Here is a 15,786-nt window from a genome sequence, read left to right on the forward strand (position 1 = left end):
AACCCAAACTTCACCCAACAATCAAGAGCCTCCACATCACCACACCAAAGCGCCCCATGTCGATGAAGATCCTCCCGCCCTTCCCCCACGCCGCCCTCCACGCCATGTTTGGGGTGGTGTGCTCGGCGTGGACTGGCTTCCACACCAGTTTTCTACGTCTACTCTGTATAGTCTAACAGGTCACACACACTCTTTATTTGTTTATTTGTTGTGAAAAGCTTCCGTTGGAATCCAAGCACAACACCCATCGTAGATTAAAGTTTGGACGACTAAGATCTCACAAGCCAGTATTCAATTCTTTTTTTACACTCATTAAATCTAAGCCTTTCCTCGGGATGTTAAATGCAGGGTTGTCCCCGAAAATTATAGGATCTGAGGCGAATATAAAATATGGGCCCTAAAATATGAACCTTTTTTAAAAATAATATATAAAAAAGTTGTGACCTCTCGTTGTCAAAACAACATATCAGCCAACAAGGCAAACACTTTATTATGCTTTATCTTGATTCAGCGTGTATACATGCCAACAACTATATAAATATAATTAAAAAATAATAATTTCTCGGGTCCTTAAACATTTTTGGCTCTGAGACAGTGCCCACTCGGCCCTTGCTTTGGGTCGGCCATGGCTAAATGGGTCATGTTCGTGGGTTTGTGAGTTGTACCTATAATTTTAAACGAACCTGAACATTGTGTCACAGACATGAACCTAAGCATGACTCGTGTATTCACGAATTGATATAAACACAAACCGTTTAAAATTTACATATTATATTTATATTTTAATCATTTGTCTTTATGCTATGCCAAATTGTTTTTGAACTTTTACATTATAAAAAATACCCAAATAGTTTAACTTATTACATAAAACACATTTTTATATAACAAAATAAATAAACAGGTTAACTCATAACCCATCAAATTGACATGAACACAACCTATTTTACTACATATCTTTGCGGGTTCGACCTACACTTAACCCAACCCGTTAGGCTAAACTCAAAACATTTGGATGTGTTAGGTTTGTATAGAAATCGACACCATAATTTTATTGGAAAAACAAAGTAAAAAGGTAAACTAATTTAAGAGTGAGGGATTAAAATCTGAAAATTGGCATATGTACATTGTACAAGGAAGAATTTGCATATAACCAAGATGAGTTTTCAACTTTTACAAGTGTGAAGAAAGCGACAAGGTCCCACCTTTTGAACCCACCCTCCTTCTATCTCCTTGCACTTTTTCCCCTTTTTAAGATATTTTTTTGATGTATTGTCAGATATTTAACACACCCAGAACCAACACACACCACCCGAACAGATATTAAATCTTGAAGAAAAAAGCTCTCATCTTTATTAGGGTTTTGTCCTCTGCAACCCCAAAAGATCTTTGTTTCTGCCTTCTTGATCTTCATTTTCTGGTAAGCTTTCTGGGTTATGTTTCTTTTAGCCTTATACAAAAAGGGTTTTCTTGATTTGTTTCATTTCTTCATGATCTGTAAATTATGATTCAATTCATTGATTGCTAATATATTTAGTCAAATCTTTATTTTTTTCAATTTTTTTGTGTATATTTGTCTGTTTCCACTGGATTTGTTCTAATCTTTTAGAATTTATTAGTTTAATTGATGATTTTTTTCTATTTTTACTGGTTTGTTTGGATATAATCTGCTTGGTGATACTTAGCTTTTGTTCTTTAGATTCTGCTTCATCTTTTTTTTTTTTTTTTTTTTTTTTGGGATTTTAGATGCTTAAATCCCTGTCTAGTTTAAGCTTTTATTCGTTCGGCATATCTACTATTCCATCAATTATGTGTTAGAATGTTTCAACAACCATTTATCAAGAAATTATTCATTTATTCTTGGATATTATCAGGATATAATCAACTTGTTACAATAAATTTGTTCTAAAATTGACCCTTTTTGGACATCATATTCTGAAACAATAAAGTGTGCTCATTTGATCAAGTTTCTAATAAAAAAGTTATTAATTGATGCAGGCGCCTGATTGTACGACAATAGTAGACGAACAACTCTCCGTCGATCAACTCTCCATCGGATCGTTGAGCGGTTTTTTTTTTGTGTGTTTATTTCAGTATTGTATCTAGGTAAGATATTTTCTTGAAGAAATGGGTTACAATTGTGATTACTGTGGCGAGGCAAGATCAATGGTGTACTGTCGATCTGACGCAGCCTACTTGTGTTTATCTTGTGATCGCAATGTTCATTCTGCGAATCCACTGTCGAAACGCCACATGAGAACACTAGTATGCGATATGTGTAACTCGCAGCCTGCACTTGTTCGATGTGTGGAAGAAAAAGCATCTCTTTGTCAGAACTGTGATTGGGTAAGTCACAATGGACCCGATTTGGATTCAAGTACACATAGTCGGCAAACGTTAAATTGCTATTCCGGGTGCCCTTCGGCTGTTGAACTTTCTTCGATTTGGTCGTTTATGTCGGAATCTTGTGAACAAGAAATGGGGTCAATGAGCATTGCTGATAAGACCCTCGAAGGGTCCGAAAACAACACGATTCAAGATTCATCTGTGAACTTTGAGGTCGGTAATTTGCAGATTGAAGATAACTCAAAGGTGAATTGTGTGACGTCTTGTTTGTCATTATATCAGTTGTTACATATTGAGTAGGGGTGTGCACGGTTCAGTCTTTGGGTAAAACCGAAACCGAAAGTTCGGTTTACGGTTTTTGAAAACCGTTCGGTTTTGGTTTTTTCGGTTTTAGCAATGGTTCGGTTTGGTTTTTTGGTTTTTGAAACAAATTGCGTAAGATTCAAAATTTGAAAAGTATAATTTAAAGTTTAAAAATCTTTCTTAGATGTTTACATTTAAGTTAATATATTGAATCTTTTTAATTAATATTGTTCACTTAAACCTAACATTCTAATCTATTTTAATGTTTCTCCAAAGTTTTTATTAAGGCGTTTTCTTTTATAATACTTTGAAAATCATTTAATTTTTATGTTAAATTTTGTATTTCTTGCAGACAATGGATAAACTATTTCAATGATATATAAATATGTTAATGTTCTTATTGTTTATATTTAGCATTCAAGAATAAAATTAATAATTCCTAGATCAATATATAACAAAAAATTGAAAAAGATGATTGCTTAGGTTATTCGGTTCAGTTCGGTTTTTTTTTTAAATGCAAAACCGTAACCGAACCGCAAATTTCGGTTCTGGTTTTTTTTCAGTTTTCTGTGCGGTTTGGTTTTATTTCGGTCTGGTTAAATTGTTTTTTTTGGTTTTGGTTCGGTTTTCTGCTCACCCCTAATTGAATCAATGTATTAAAGGTTTCATTTTTGTGCATCGTTTACTCACAGATATCATATATCGGGACAAAAGATCCTGAACAAGTGGTCGATGATGGGGTCTATGACGACTACACGATGGATGAAGTCGACATGAACATCGAGAATTACGAAGAACTGTTTGGCGTAGGTTGTAACGACCCGAAACATCTTTTTGCAAAAGACGGGATCGATAGCTTGTTCGGCAAGAAAGATGCAACAAAGGTATCCCTTCAATCCATTAGTCAATTTTCGTGTTATTAACCTACCGTTTGGCGTTTGCTAAAGTTTCAGTTGTTTTAGGAGTCTTTGAATACCGTACAGCCTGAATGCAGTAACGCAGCCTCTGTGGATTCGTTAGCGAGCTGCAAAACCGAACCCAGCCCGCGTTACGCACACCAACAATCCAATATTTCGTTTTCAAATCTGACCGCTGAGAGCAGCGGTGGTGAGTATCAAGACTGTGGAGCTTCTTCTATGGTTCCGATGGGTGAACCGCCTTGGTGCACCCCCGGTGCGGGGACCACCACCACCACCACCAGAAGTGACGCGGTTCTTCGTTACAAGGAAAAGAAGAAAACCCGAAAGTGAGTTTTTACTTTTTAAACATAAATATAATGTGCAAGTGTACCATGTAGTCTTATCTCGATTTTTTTTTTTTGTTGCAGATTTGAGAAGACGGTAAGGTATGCGACGAGAAAGGCGAGAGCTGATGTGAGACAACGTGTGAAAGGGCGGTTTATTAAGGCGGGTGATGCGTATGATTATGATCCCATGAGTGAAACAAGAAGCTTCTGAGAGCAGAGCAAGATGAAATGTTGTTGTGTGAAGATCTCTGTAAATTACAGTTGAACTTAGGGTGAGTCTTTGACAGTTTTATACTTCATGTATGGATGTTTTGTAGTATGTAGTTTTTCTATTCAGCTAAGTTTTAAGGTTGCAGTTATTAAATTGTTGACAGATAACGTGAAACGAAACGAATACTTTTGTTTCTGTACTTTGTATATTGTTCCTGATGGCCCCCTCCTTGTGCGGCTTGGCTTATAAGTTCGCCAACAACCACTTGTCCGGTCTGGTTCTGCTTCGAGGTATGTGGCCTACAAAAAACCAAAGAATATTCACACTACTACGATGACCACCTAGTCCGAAACGGGCTCTTTGTGACCCAACAAGAATGGTTTTGTTGTTTTCCCATAAGGGGCAAGGCTAACAATAGCAAGGAAATATATGTGCTGAAATTTATAATTTTCCGAGGAATTATTAAGACATGTAACATGACTTTGTGTGAGGAACTTGTGTGGTTAATCCAGTTTTTAATTATGCCAAGAGAGAATTAGTTGTTTTCATTAGTTGGATTATATTTATAAATTTGATTTAAATTATTGTGGAGCTTTTTAAGCCATATCTTATATTAATCAAATATAGAGTTTAATATATTTGGTTCCTAGTAGTTATATTATATTCCCAACATTTAGGTACTACTATTATTATGTCTACAAACAAGTCGTGTTATATCAAGTTATGTGAGCTTGTTCACTTCAATTATGTACCAAATTTCGAATCAGGGTAACGGGTTATTTGTTTAGCTCTTAATGAGACTCTTAGGTAACGTTCGTTTCATGGAATGGAATGGAATGAAATTAGGAAGTTTTTCTTTGTAAAATTGATCTTGGTTGAGAGAGGGAGGAATTTAAATCCTTCACTCTAATGAAATTTGTGACTATTTCAACATTCCTTAGAAATCCTTCATTCTAATGAAGGAATGGAATGGAATGTTGAAATAGTCACAAATTTCATTGATTAAAGAAATTCATTGGATTTCAAATTCCTCCCTCCCCAAACCAAGATCAATTTTACAAAGAAAAGCTTCCCAATTTCATTCCATTCCATTCCATGAAACGAACGCTACCTTAATGGTTTAGACCTCTTACTGGTTTAGTACTTGATGGTTCACTTCAGACTGTTTGTTTCGCGAGCAGATGTCTGAATGGTTCAGACATTTGCCTCTTAATGATTATGCATTATACATAGTCTGAATGGTTAAGATTTCTAATCTGAATTGGTAAGACATTTGCCTCTGAATGGTTAAGTATTATATTGGCTCTTAATAGTTCAGACCTCTTATCGGTTCAGTACTTAATGACTTAGACCTCTTACTGGTTCAAAACTTAACCATTCAAAAGTAGCTAAACAGCTCTAAGGTCTCTTATTAAAAGTTTTGAGCTTTTTTCTAAAGAGTTGGGACTCTAGATTCCACAATACAAAATTGTCCAAATCTACCAAACCAACTGGTTTCCTGACATATTATTTAAAAATTTGAACATCATTAAAACTTCGTCCATATTTATGCTTTATTGCGAATTTGATACAATATTTTGTATGTACAAATTACTTTGTACACATACAAATTGAGTTTTTTTTCTCTTCAAATAGTGCTGTTTTATAAGCGGCTCGTCGTGTTAGTGAAAGAGCCCACCAGGACTACAAAAGAAAGGGAGCCCAAAAGTTTTTTATTTTTTTTATTTTTTTTTAAGTGACAAGAAAAACGTAACACGCAAAAGATGTAATTTTCTATATTATTTATGAAAATTTATTTATGGATACAAAAGCATTGACTGAGTAGTAGAATTAAAAATAGTATCAATGTCAGAGATAATTGGAGGTCCTATAAACAATTGTCACTATTAAATAAACATAAAAGTAGACTAATCACAAATAATTGAATTAGGTTGTTTCCAGAGCCATGCACATGTGTAATAGTTCATCACCATACAAATGCCAAGTATCTCATAATCACATCTTTTTTGTAAAAATAAGAAAAAGAGAAAGAAATCCAAAATTTTAGCCAAATATCAAGAAACTAAGTTTAGATTGATATTGTTATTATTATTGTAAAACAACCTAACCTATTAGCAATATGAAAGGAAGAATAAGAAAATGAGATTGTAAATCTTATTGATTGATCTTTTTTCACTATACACAAATGCCATTATACATATAGGCACATACATTAATATTAAAGGAACTAAAGAGATAGGAGTTAGATAAGTTATGTATGTGGAGAGTCACAATATAAATGATACATTCATAACACTCCTCCTTGACTATCCACATACCTTTAATACGCTTGGTGATGCTGCCTCGTTAAAAACCTTGCTAGGAAAACCCAGTGGGACAAAACCTCAGCTAAGGGAAAAATAGTGCAGCGCGTATTTTCTCCTCCTGATACTTTTGGATCAGGTATGTTGCCTCATTAAAAACCTTACTAAGAAAACTCATTGGGATAAAACTTAGTCAAGGGAAAAAGAGTGCAACTTGAATATGTATCCCCCTCATTTTAACATGTATCCTTTAAGTGACGTGTGTCCGTCTTCCTTGAAAGTCGAATAAAGCCTTTGTAGCGAATGATTTGTTGCTTGATCCCTTAATGTGCAATCCTTTATGTTGAGCAATGTTGTATAATCTTCTAAAGAGACTTTAGGTGCCTCTTTACAAAAATTATCATATGTCCATGACTGTGTTTCGTTACATTCCTGCATCTACAAGACTAACCAAACTTGTTTTGATGGGTTAGTAAAATATAATCAAATATCATTTATACCTGAAATGTTTCTTTGAACTCATTCCAATGTCTCTTCGCTTGACAAATGTTATGACATAGCTAGCAAAACATGTTAATGCACTTATGCATTTAACGATGGTACTTCTAGAATGATAATCTCTACTTTGATAGGAGATGATAATGGGCATTTCTTATAACAAATGACTTAACAACCTTTAACATACATTAAGGTTTAACTATGCCCATACTAAAATATCCAAACATCATCTTCTAGTTGCACTTGGTGGATTGGTAAAATATAATTACATATATTACTCGAACTGCAGTTCGAGTAATAGTTAGACCGTGCCAAGGTCATTCAAAAATTCTCCCTCTAAAAGTTCGACAATTTCTCTCGATGATGCATAGACATCATCACTGTAAACTGCGATTATAGTGAACTTTTAAAAGTAGAAGGTCGATAAAACATGGCTAATTTAATCAAACTTATATCCCTCTTTATGCAAATATCTCGAGTTGTATAACACTCGATCTAACTATTTTAGTCCATATATGAACTCGATATAGTACGTTCTTGAGGTTTTGACATCATTAATGCTTCTAGCATTATCAATCCATGAGGGAATTCTTTCCATCTTATCCAAATATGCATGTGCTTTCACTCTTTAGAAGTTTTGCTACAATAATTTTCGCATTTAACACATTGATATCTATATCATATGAAACAATGCCATAAACACTAGCTTTTATCTCCAAAATCCATATTGTACCATGTTTGTACACTGTGTACATTGAGTTTCCATAATAACCAGGTACACATTTTCTAGGTATGTTTATTGGAGTATTGGTGCACTATTGTTACATCCATAAGGTGTTTCAATTAACCTCTTAAGCACTCAAATGCTTTAGGATACTCATGGGGAGTTCCAATAATATTCAATTCAATAACATATATAACATGTATATGTATTCAGATCTGAATTTATATAATACTCATAATATTCTCGCGAACTTATTTTATATGACTTAGTATCAAGTGATACATAACTTTCATAAGATGCGTGTCAATTCTCTTTTATATATTACCAGACTAATAAGATATTGGAAAGTCAATGCATCCACCACTGAAGAATACGTTTTCTCATAATCAATCATAGGTATTTGTGAAATTCTTGTGCCACCAATTTTGACTTATACCACTTAATTTTATTTTCACATGATTCGCGTAAAAGACACTTTTGTATCCAACATATTTTACAACTTTAGTTGTATGGACTGTTGGTCCAGAAACTTTCCAGTTCATTAGAGAACTAAACTCTGCCTTATTTGCGTCTTTCTATTTTGGCCAATCATTTCTTAATATTCATTCATAGGCAGATCTTAAATCTTGATCCTTATCGTTTAATCATTTTAAGCGCTACATTATATACAAAAGTATAACGACGTCGATTTTTATTTCGATTCCATACATATGTTAGACAAGATACAACTTATCGAGATCTCTTTATTTTCAAGTACCTGAGGTTCTTCTTGAACCATCATGTCTATTGTCTCGTCTTTAGATCTTCTTACTATAACCTCGACTTGACCATCTTAATTACTTGCTCCAATTTTCGAGGAATTTTATTATTGGAATCGACTAGTCTACCACGCTTCAGGCGTGCAATAGACTCATTACAAAATATGTGGTTGTCCTCTTGGACAAAAATATAACTGGAGCATAAGCAGTTGATTATGTGACTTACTTAGTCACTCTATTTAGGTCAGTGAACTTGTCTGGTAAATTTGTTCTTTAATATTGGTAAATAAATTATACTTAAACTTCTAGTTCATAGTTTATAGTCTGAGGATCAAGATGACATGATAATTCATTTCACTTTTCACTTTCCAACTGCTTGTTATCTCCCCCTAATGTTGGGAACATTCATTCACTAAAGTGAAAACCAATGAGCCATAAACGAATTTCTCACTAATGGCTTTAAGTATTTAATCATAGACGATTATTTATACCCAACATATTCTCAAACTTTTTAGAAGTCCCATCTTTGTGCGGTGTGGTGGATGCGTTTCAATATATGTCGCACAACCAAAATCGTTGATGAGACATATTTGGTTCCTGACCAAAAACCAACTGCATGGGGAGAACTATAACTTATTGGCTTGATGTAAATTGATGGTACTATATATAAAATTACATGTACCTAAATGAACTTTTGCTCATCTCATGATTACTAGCTTTGTAACCAATAGTAGACGTTTATTGATCCCAATAACACTTATTCCAATGATCGTTAATAACTTGGGAATCAAATTCACAATTATCAAATAAATATACTAATCCGGATTAATATGCTTGCTATCACATTAGCTAAGCCACAATCACACAAACTTCAGGTTGTGGATTTGATAACCATTTAGACGATGCATCGATTTAAAAAAACTAAATGGTATCATTTTGGGATATGCATATCCTTTAATCGCTTCCATAATATTTAGGTATACACACCCTCGTTTATTTTGCAAATATATAATTTCCCTTGAGAGCAAACATTACATGCTAATTATTATCTTGAAGAATCTTCTAGTTCTTCATTATGTTTCACATCATCATTGACTCGGTGTGGTCTAACAGGTCATGCCAACTAATTAAATAATTATGATCCATAAACTCCTAGTTTATGATCGTATGTGTATTACTTGCTCGTATGTAATACAAAACGTATGATATGAGAGAATATACTATAACTTCAAAGTTAAAACCATCTCATTATGCAATCACTCCTTAGTTTGCCACTTTTGGTGGTCCATCTCATTATTAAAATGACCATCATTACAATTCGTAAGTCATTCTCATCATTACAAGTTTCTCAATTAGGTCCATCATTACTTATACAATGATTAATATATAATCACGTTCACTTTTGAGAATGGAGTAGAACCAAAACAAGCTTCATAGTTTTTCATTATTTACTCGGTCACATGAGTATAAAATCATTTCATTTTTTCATGACTCTTATAATGATATTGCTACTTTAGGAGCATATGTCTCAAGTGTGACAAATGAAAATAGTTTAATTGATTTTTCCTTGTAAATAATGTTCTCTTTGCTTACCATCAATTGAGAACTAGATGAGTCGTATAAAATTTATCAATCTTATATCTTACGACCTTTATAACGATCATTGTATAGTCATCTCGTTATTAACATGGTTGATCTCATTACATGAGCATCATAACAATTTTCTCAATTACCATGATTACAATCTTTACACCAATTATTATATCATCACATTCTATTCAAGGAATAAATTATACCCATACAACATTCATGGTGGCATCATTACAATTTTCTGAGTTATGTATATGATCATAACCTTGAATTGATCATTATATCATCACATTCACATCAAGGAATGGATTAGTACCATAGAACTTTCATGCTTGTTGTTTCAAACTTTATATATATTCTTTAACAATCAATGATATTTGACGACGAAAATTGTTTTGCTCAATGGATTATGATATATATTTTTCTCATCACATGATATAAATTGAGATGTAGTTATATAACCGAGACATTTATACTTATCGGTTTAAAATCTTACAAGCTTCGATAAGTTCATAATAAGCTTTGAGGAGCTAGACACTTCAGGTGTCTTTTTATATAAAACTTGACCACAATTCAATCGTGTTTATAACTTGTGATCGTATACCACAACTATGGCCACTTTGATGTTCCCTTCCAAATATATAACATCAATTGAGAAGTAATTATATATCCGAGTAATATAAGATTCATCAATCTAACATGAGTATGACACTTCGGGTGTCATATCTAAACATATTCATATACTCTTTGATGAAAGTCATAACAAATCACAACGTTAGTTTAATTGTTCTACTTTATAGTAGCTATATAAATAAATAACAACATATAGAATACAAATTATACATCAAATCAAATTATATGATTTTGTTAACATATCCTCGTATAAAACTAATTATGATAAAACTTTATAAAATAAGATATGTTGTTGTCAGTTACAAGTAAATATTAAGTAATATTTATATAGATATTCAATAGCATCCATAAAGCATATAGAATTGCAATAGACACCTATTTACAACAAAGTTAAAGTATGTAACTTTTAACATTATAGATATCATGTAAAACAAGTTATATTTACTGTAATGTTATTAAATAAAATTGAAATAGTGATAATTTTCCAATAAAACCCATTAAAGACCATTCTTTATATTCTCAACATTAAATACGTTAACCTTTAAAATATTAATATTCCATGATATAAGACAAAAGATATAATGAAATCAATTTAGAATCATAGCTAAACTTTTTATATAGTCATGTTGATGTAAATTAAATCTCATATCAATAGTCGACAAAAATTGTGACTTTTCATCACACAAGGAATCCCTGATTTTTTTTTATTATTACTTGTTAAAGAATTTAGAATCCAAAGGACATCTAATCATCAAATAAATGCAAAAGTGGATATATTGACTTGTGAATCATTCATTCTTCTCAAGTTAATAATTTGACACCATCAAAACATGAAGAGACAACAAACTGAAAATCTCTAAATATCATGCCTGCATTTTGGAATATTCAAGCATACAAGAAAAACTAATAATTAATCCACCATAATGCACAAACAAATTAGTTTATGATATTGTTTGCATCACAAATAACCTATTTAATATTATATGAATATTATAATAAATTTTGCTTCACACTATAGAAATATCATATTTGAATTCACTTCTTTATCCTATAGATTTGTTCAATTATTGTTCTATTTCAATTATCAATCCTAGCCGTTGGTTGCCAGACATCACCCCAAAACATATATATATATATATATATATATATACGAATTGTGAATCAATACACAAGACGTGGAGTGATAACATAAATTTCTTTCTCTATTTTATTAAGATAATTCCAATTAATAACACTTTCAAATTTAGTCAAGTTGAATCATAAATAATGTATTTCAAGTAACAAAATAATTTAGCTATCATGACATAATAATAACAAAAACCACGTATTGCATCATAATCTATTTTGATATGCATCAAAATGAATAATTCATTAAACAAAACCAAATTTGTAGACAAAGCTAAGAAAATATTTCAGTTTTAAATTTTAATATTATAACATTGAATTCAATTTTAATACTTCAAACAACCATTATTGAAATAACTGAAAAACTATTTTATCACAAACTAATAAAATAAATTAGTGGTATAAAATAATAATTCATAGCTAGTAAACAAGACATAGATTCAATCATCATGCAAGTTAGATACTTTAACGATATAATAAAATTATTAATTTTTTTTTCAAAATTACATGTTAAACAATTCTCAATAATTTACCTTGTTTAAGGATTAAGGTGGCCATGGATTCCGGTAGATTCCAAAGACTCAAAAACCTCACGGAAAACATGCCTCGGTCCTCCGCCTCTTATCCTGATTAGTTCAAACGCATCGGTCTATCGCCCTTTGAGTCGTTCGTGCTGATAACGTATTGTAAAACAACCTAACCTATTAGCAATATGAAGGGAAGAATAAGAAAATGAGATTGTAAATCTTATTGATTGATCTCTTTTCACCATACACAAATGCCATTATACATATAGGCACATACATTAATATTAAAGGAACTAAAGAGATAGGAGTTAGATAAGTTATGTATGTGGAGAGTCACAATATAAATGATACATTCATAACAATTATTATTATTATTTTTCTAATTAAGACCAGATTTTTGTTGAAACGTTGCAAAACTCATATTTTAAAATATAAAATCATGATTTTTTTAATTAAGACCAACTTTTTGTTAATTCGTTGCAAAAAAAAAAGGATTAAAACAATTTAAAACTATTTATATACTATTATTTTGTAATAAAAGTATGCATTTATAGTTGTACATTGTGTTTAAATTGTTGTATCTTAATCAAAATAGTTGTACATTATGCTTAAATTGTTGTTCATTATCTAATTTATTTATATATTATTATTTTGTAACATTTTTGTAAATTGTGCTTAAGTTGTTGTATCTTAATCAAATAATGGTTTCATTATCTAACCAAATTCAATCTGTTTTGTATGCATGTATGGTTGTAAATTGTGCTTAAATGGTTGTACCCTAATCAAATAATGGTTTCATTATCTTACCAAATTCAATCGGTTTGATCCATTCAAAGTTGTGTTGTTTTATTTGTAAATTTAGACTCCATAAATTAGCAACAATTTTGTGCATAAGGTGTTTAATTTATGTTTTGGGGGGTTTTCAAAAAAAGTTGATTTTTTAACTTTAACCCAAAAGCTTTGTATGTTTTGTAATTTTAACACATATAAATTGTTTTTTTTTTTCATTTTTAACTCAAAAGTTTTATTATTTTCAATTTAACCTCACAATATTTTTACCTTCAACTTTGGTTCCTCTACTTTTCATCTTTCACAAATTTTCGTTTTACTTTCGTTCTAAATTTTGCGAGTTAAGACGGCGCGACATGGGTGTGTCATTTAACGCTTTTTTTTGTTTCATTCAAAATTATGCGAGTTAACACGACACAACATGCATGTGTGGTTCAATGTTTTACATTTATTTTTTTCGTTTGACAAGTTTGTCGTAACGCGCGGGTCCTGGATCGACTCAGTGTTGGTAGTCGCTGACGGTGGTGTGACATTAGTGCTATTTGACATAGTTCTACGCCCCCGCCGCAACGCGGGGGAGTTTAAATCTAGTTAACTTTCATTTAACAACTGCCACTTTTAACTTTTATTTTCGTGTCCAAAGAAAGAAAACCCCACTCATATATCAATTGTGTGTTTGTATATAAAACCAGTAGAAGAGAGTATGGGTTGTAGTTGGTATAGCATATAGGTGGGTTGTTGATATATGGGCTTTTCGTGGGATCTCATTATGTTTTCAATTGCATATTCTATTTTTGTGTAACACCAAATTCTACACGTGTTATATAGATAGTGAGTTATGGGTGTCTCTTTGAAGTAAAAAATTCGAGCCTTCTTAAAGACGGATTAATGTATAAAATTGTTGTTCAAAAGTTATATATAGATATCAGTTAACGAAAAATCATTTAAAAGAACATACAATTTATGGTGGGATACATGTGCATGGTAGTTTTATACGTATTTACATTTAGTCAAGTACATGGTAGTTTTATACATATTTACATTTATCCAAGTAAAAAGTGTATAAAATCATAAAACACCACAATTTCAGCCATAAAACAGATTCAAAACCCAAAAAAATAACAGAGTGAAGATCAATAAAACACAATATCCAAAACCTAACAGTCCATAAAAATTTCTAACACACCATCGTAGAACTATGAATATAAAACAAAACATAATAATCAACATAAAACATACTAATGTTGGTCATTCGATAATCAAAGTCTTATCATCCAAAACACAACACAAACCCCCACAAATATGACGTTTTAGTAATCATCACTTTGTTATTTTTGGGTTTTGAGTGTGTTTTATGGTTGACATTATGGTTTTTTATGACTTTTTACACTTTGTATGAAAAATGAACTTTGTAGCCAACTCCTTCAAAAAACAATTTACACGTGTCATTATTATTCGAATACAATTTTGGAAATTTAATTTATACGTTTAAATTTACGTGAATTCGTAAAAAAAATAAAATTTACACGTGTAAGAAAATTAATAAGAGATATTTTGAGAGGAGAAATGAATTATTTGATGTTGTAAATTCTTTTTTTGATGTTCTATCTTAACTATAACGAGGTTTGTATTAAAAAATTGGTTTTGATCTTCATTCGTTCCCATGGAACTCGCAATATTTAACGTTCTCAAGATAACTCTTCCATATATATATATATATATAGGGGAAGGTTCTATGCAGAACACTAAATATTGCGAGAACACGCAGAACAAAATGAATTACTCATTTTCTCAATTCTAAAAACCTCAAAAGTAAATGAAAATGTTACAAATGTAAGATTTATTGTTTTTCACACTAGAATTCAAAATAAAATATGGAAAATTTTCAGTTTTTATAAAACCTACACATAGGTAGATTATGTGTAGGTTAAATTACCTACATGTATGTAAGCTATGTGTAGGTAAAAATTTATGGTTTTTTTATGTATATGTAATACACATATGAATGTAAGAAACATAAATTTTAAAAAAGTATCAACCTTATATCACAAAATTTAGTGATTTAGAGTCGTTCTTTTTGTTCTCGCAATATTTAGTGTTCTGTAATGATCCTCATCCTATATATATATATATATATATATATATATATATATATATATATATATATAGGATTAGGATCATGAGTGAACAACTTCTCGAGAGTGAACTGAGTGAACTAATCTTGACCCTTGATCATTTTTTAGATTAAAAGGGTAAGATTGACATTAGTCAAGTACTTTTAATTAAAATCCCTTAATTTTCTCATCTCTTAACTCTCTCTCTCTCTCTTTCTCTCTCATTTTTAATTATTTCTCTATTATTTTAATTATAAGAGATTAAAGGGCTAATGTTTTTATGAATAAACTGTTATTTTCCTTTTAAAATTAAATATTAAACCTAATTAAATTATGATTTTTAACATATGTGTATACAGGTCAGTATATACAAGACTTATACACTTGTGTATTATTACATCTTGTTTTCACGAGTTAGTATAAACCAGATTTATACACTTGTGTATTATTCAAGTACATATGTGTATACGGGTCGGTATATACCAGACGTATACACCTGTGTATTATTCAAGTACATAGTGTATACATGTCGATATATGTCAGACTTATACACTTGTATTACTACATATTGTTTCCACTATCTTTCATCAAACATTGATCTAATAAATATATATATAGAGAA

The 15,786-nt window shown here is 31.3% G+C and overlaps 1 protein-coding gene across 1 annotated transcript; it reads left to right on the forward strand.

Moving 5' to 3' along the window:
* Nucleotides 1-1,193: 1,193 nt before the first annotated feature.
* Nucleotides 1,194-4,251, forward strand: LOC110895258 (zinc finger protein CONSTANS-LIKE 9). The gene is made up of 5 exons (XM_022142541.2): nucleotides 1,194-1,417; nucleotides 1,996-2,589; nucleotides 3,339-3,530; nucleotides 3,609-3,892; nucleotides 3,974-4,251. Exons 2-5 carry the CDS (start codon nucleotides 2,125-2,127, stop codon nucleotides 4,101-4,103), a joined length of 1,071 nt encoding a protein of 356 aa, XP_021998233.1. The 5' UTR covers nucleotides 1,194-1,417; nucleotides 1,996-2,124; the 3' UTR covers nucleotides 4,104-4,251.
* Nucleotides 4,252-15,786: the final 11,535 nt, after the last annotated feature.

The sequence above is a fragment of the Helianthus annuus genome, chromosome 12 (assembly GCF_002127325.2).
Source record: "Helianthus annuus cultivar XRQ/B chromosome 12, HanXRQr2.0-SUNRISE, whole genome shotgun sequence".
Taxonomy (NCBI): Eukaryota; Viridiplantae; Streptophyta; class Magnoliopsida; order Asterales; family Asteraceae; genus Helianthus; species Helianthus annuus.

Coding starts and splice junctions, on each gene's coding strand:
- LOC110895258 (XM_022142541.2), top strand. CDS start 2,125: ATGGGTTACAATTGTGATTACTGTGGCGAGGCAAGATCAATGGTGTAC. Junction 2,590..3,338: donor AGATTGAAGATAACTCAAAG/GTGAATTGTGTG, acceptor GTTTACTCACAG/ATATCATATATCGGGACAAA. Junction 3,531..3,608: donor GCAAGAAAGATGCAACAAAG/GTATCCCTTCAA, acceptor CAGTTGTTTTAG/GAGTCTTTGAATACCGTACA.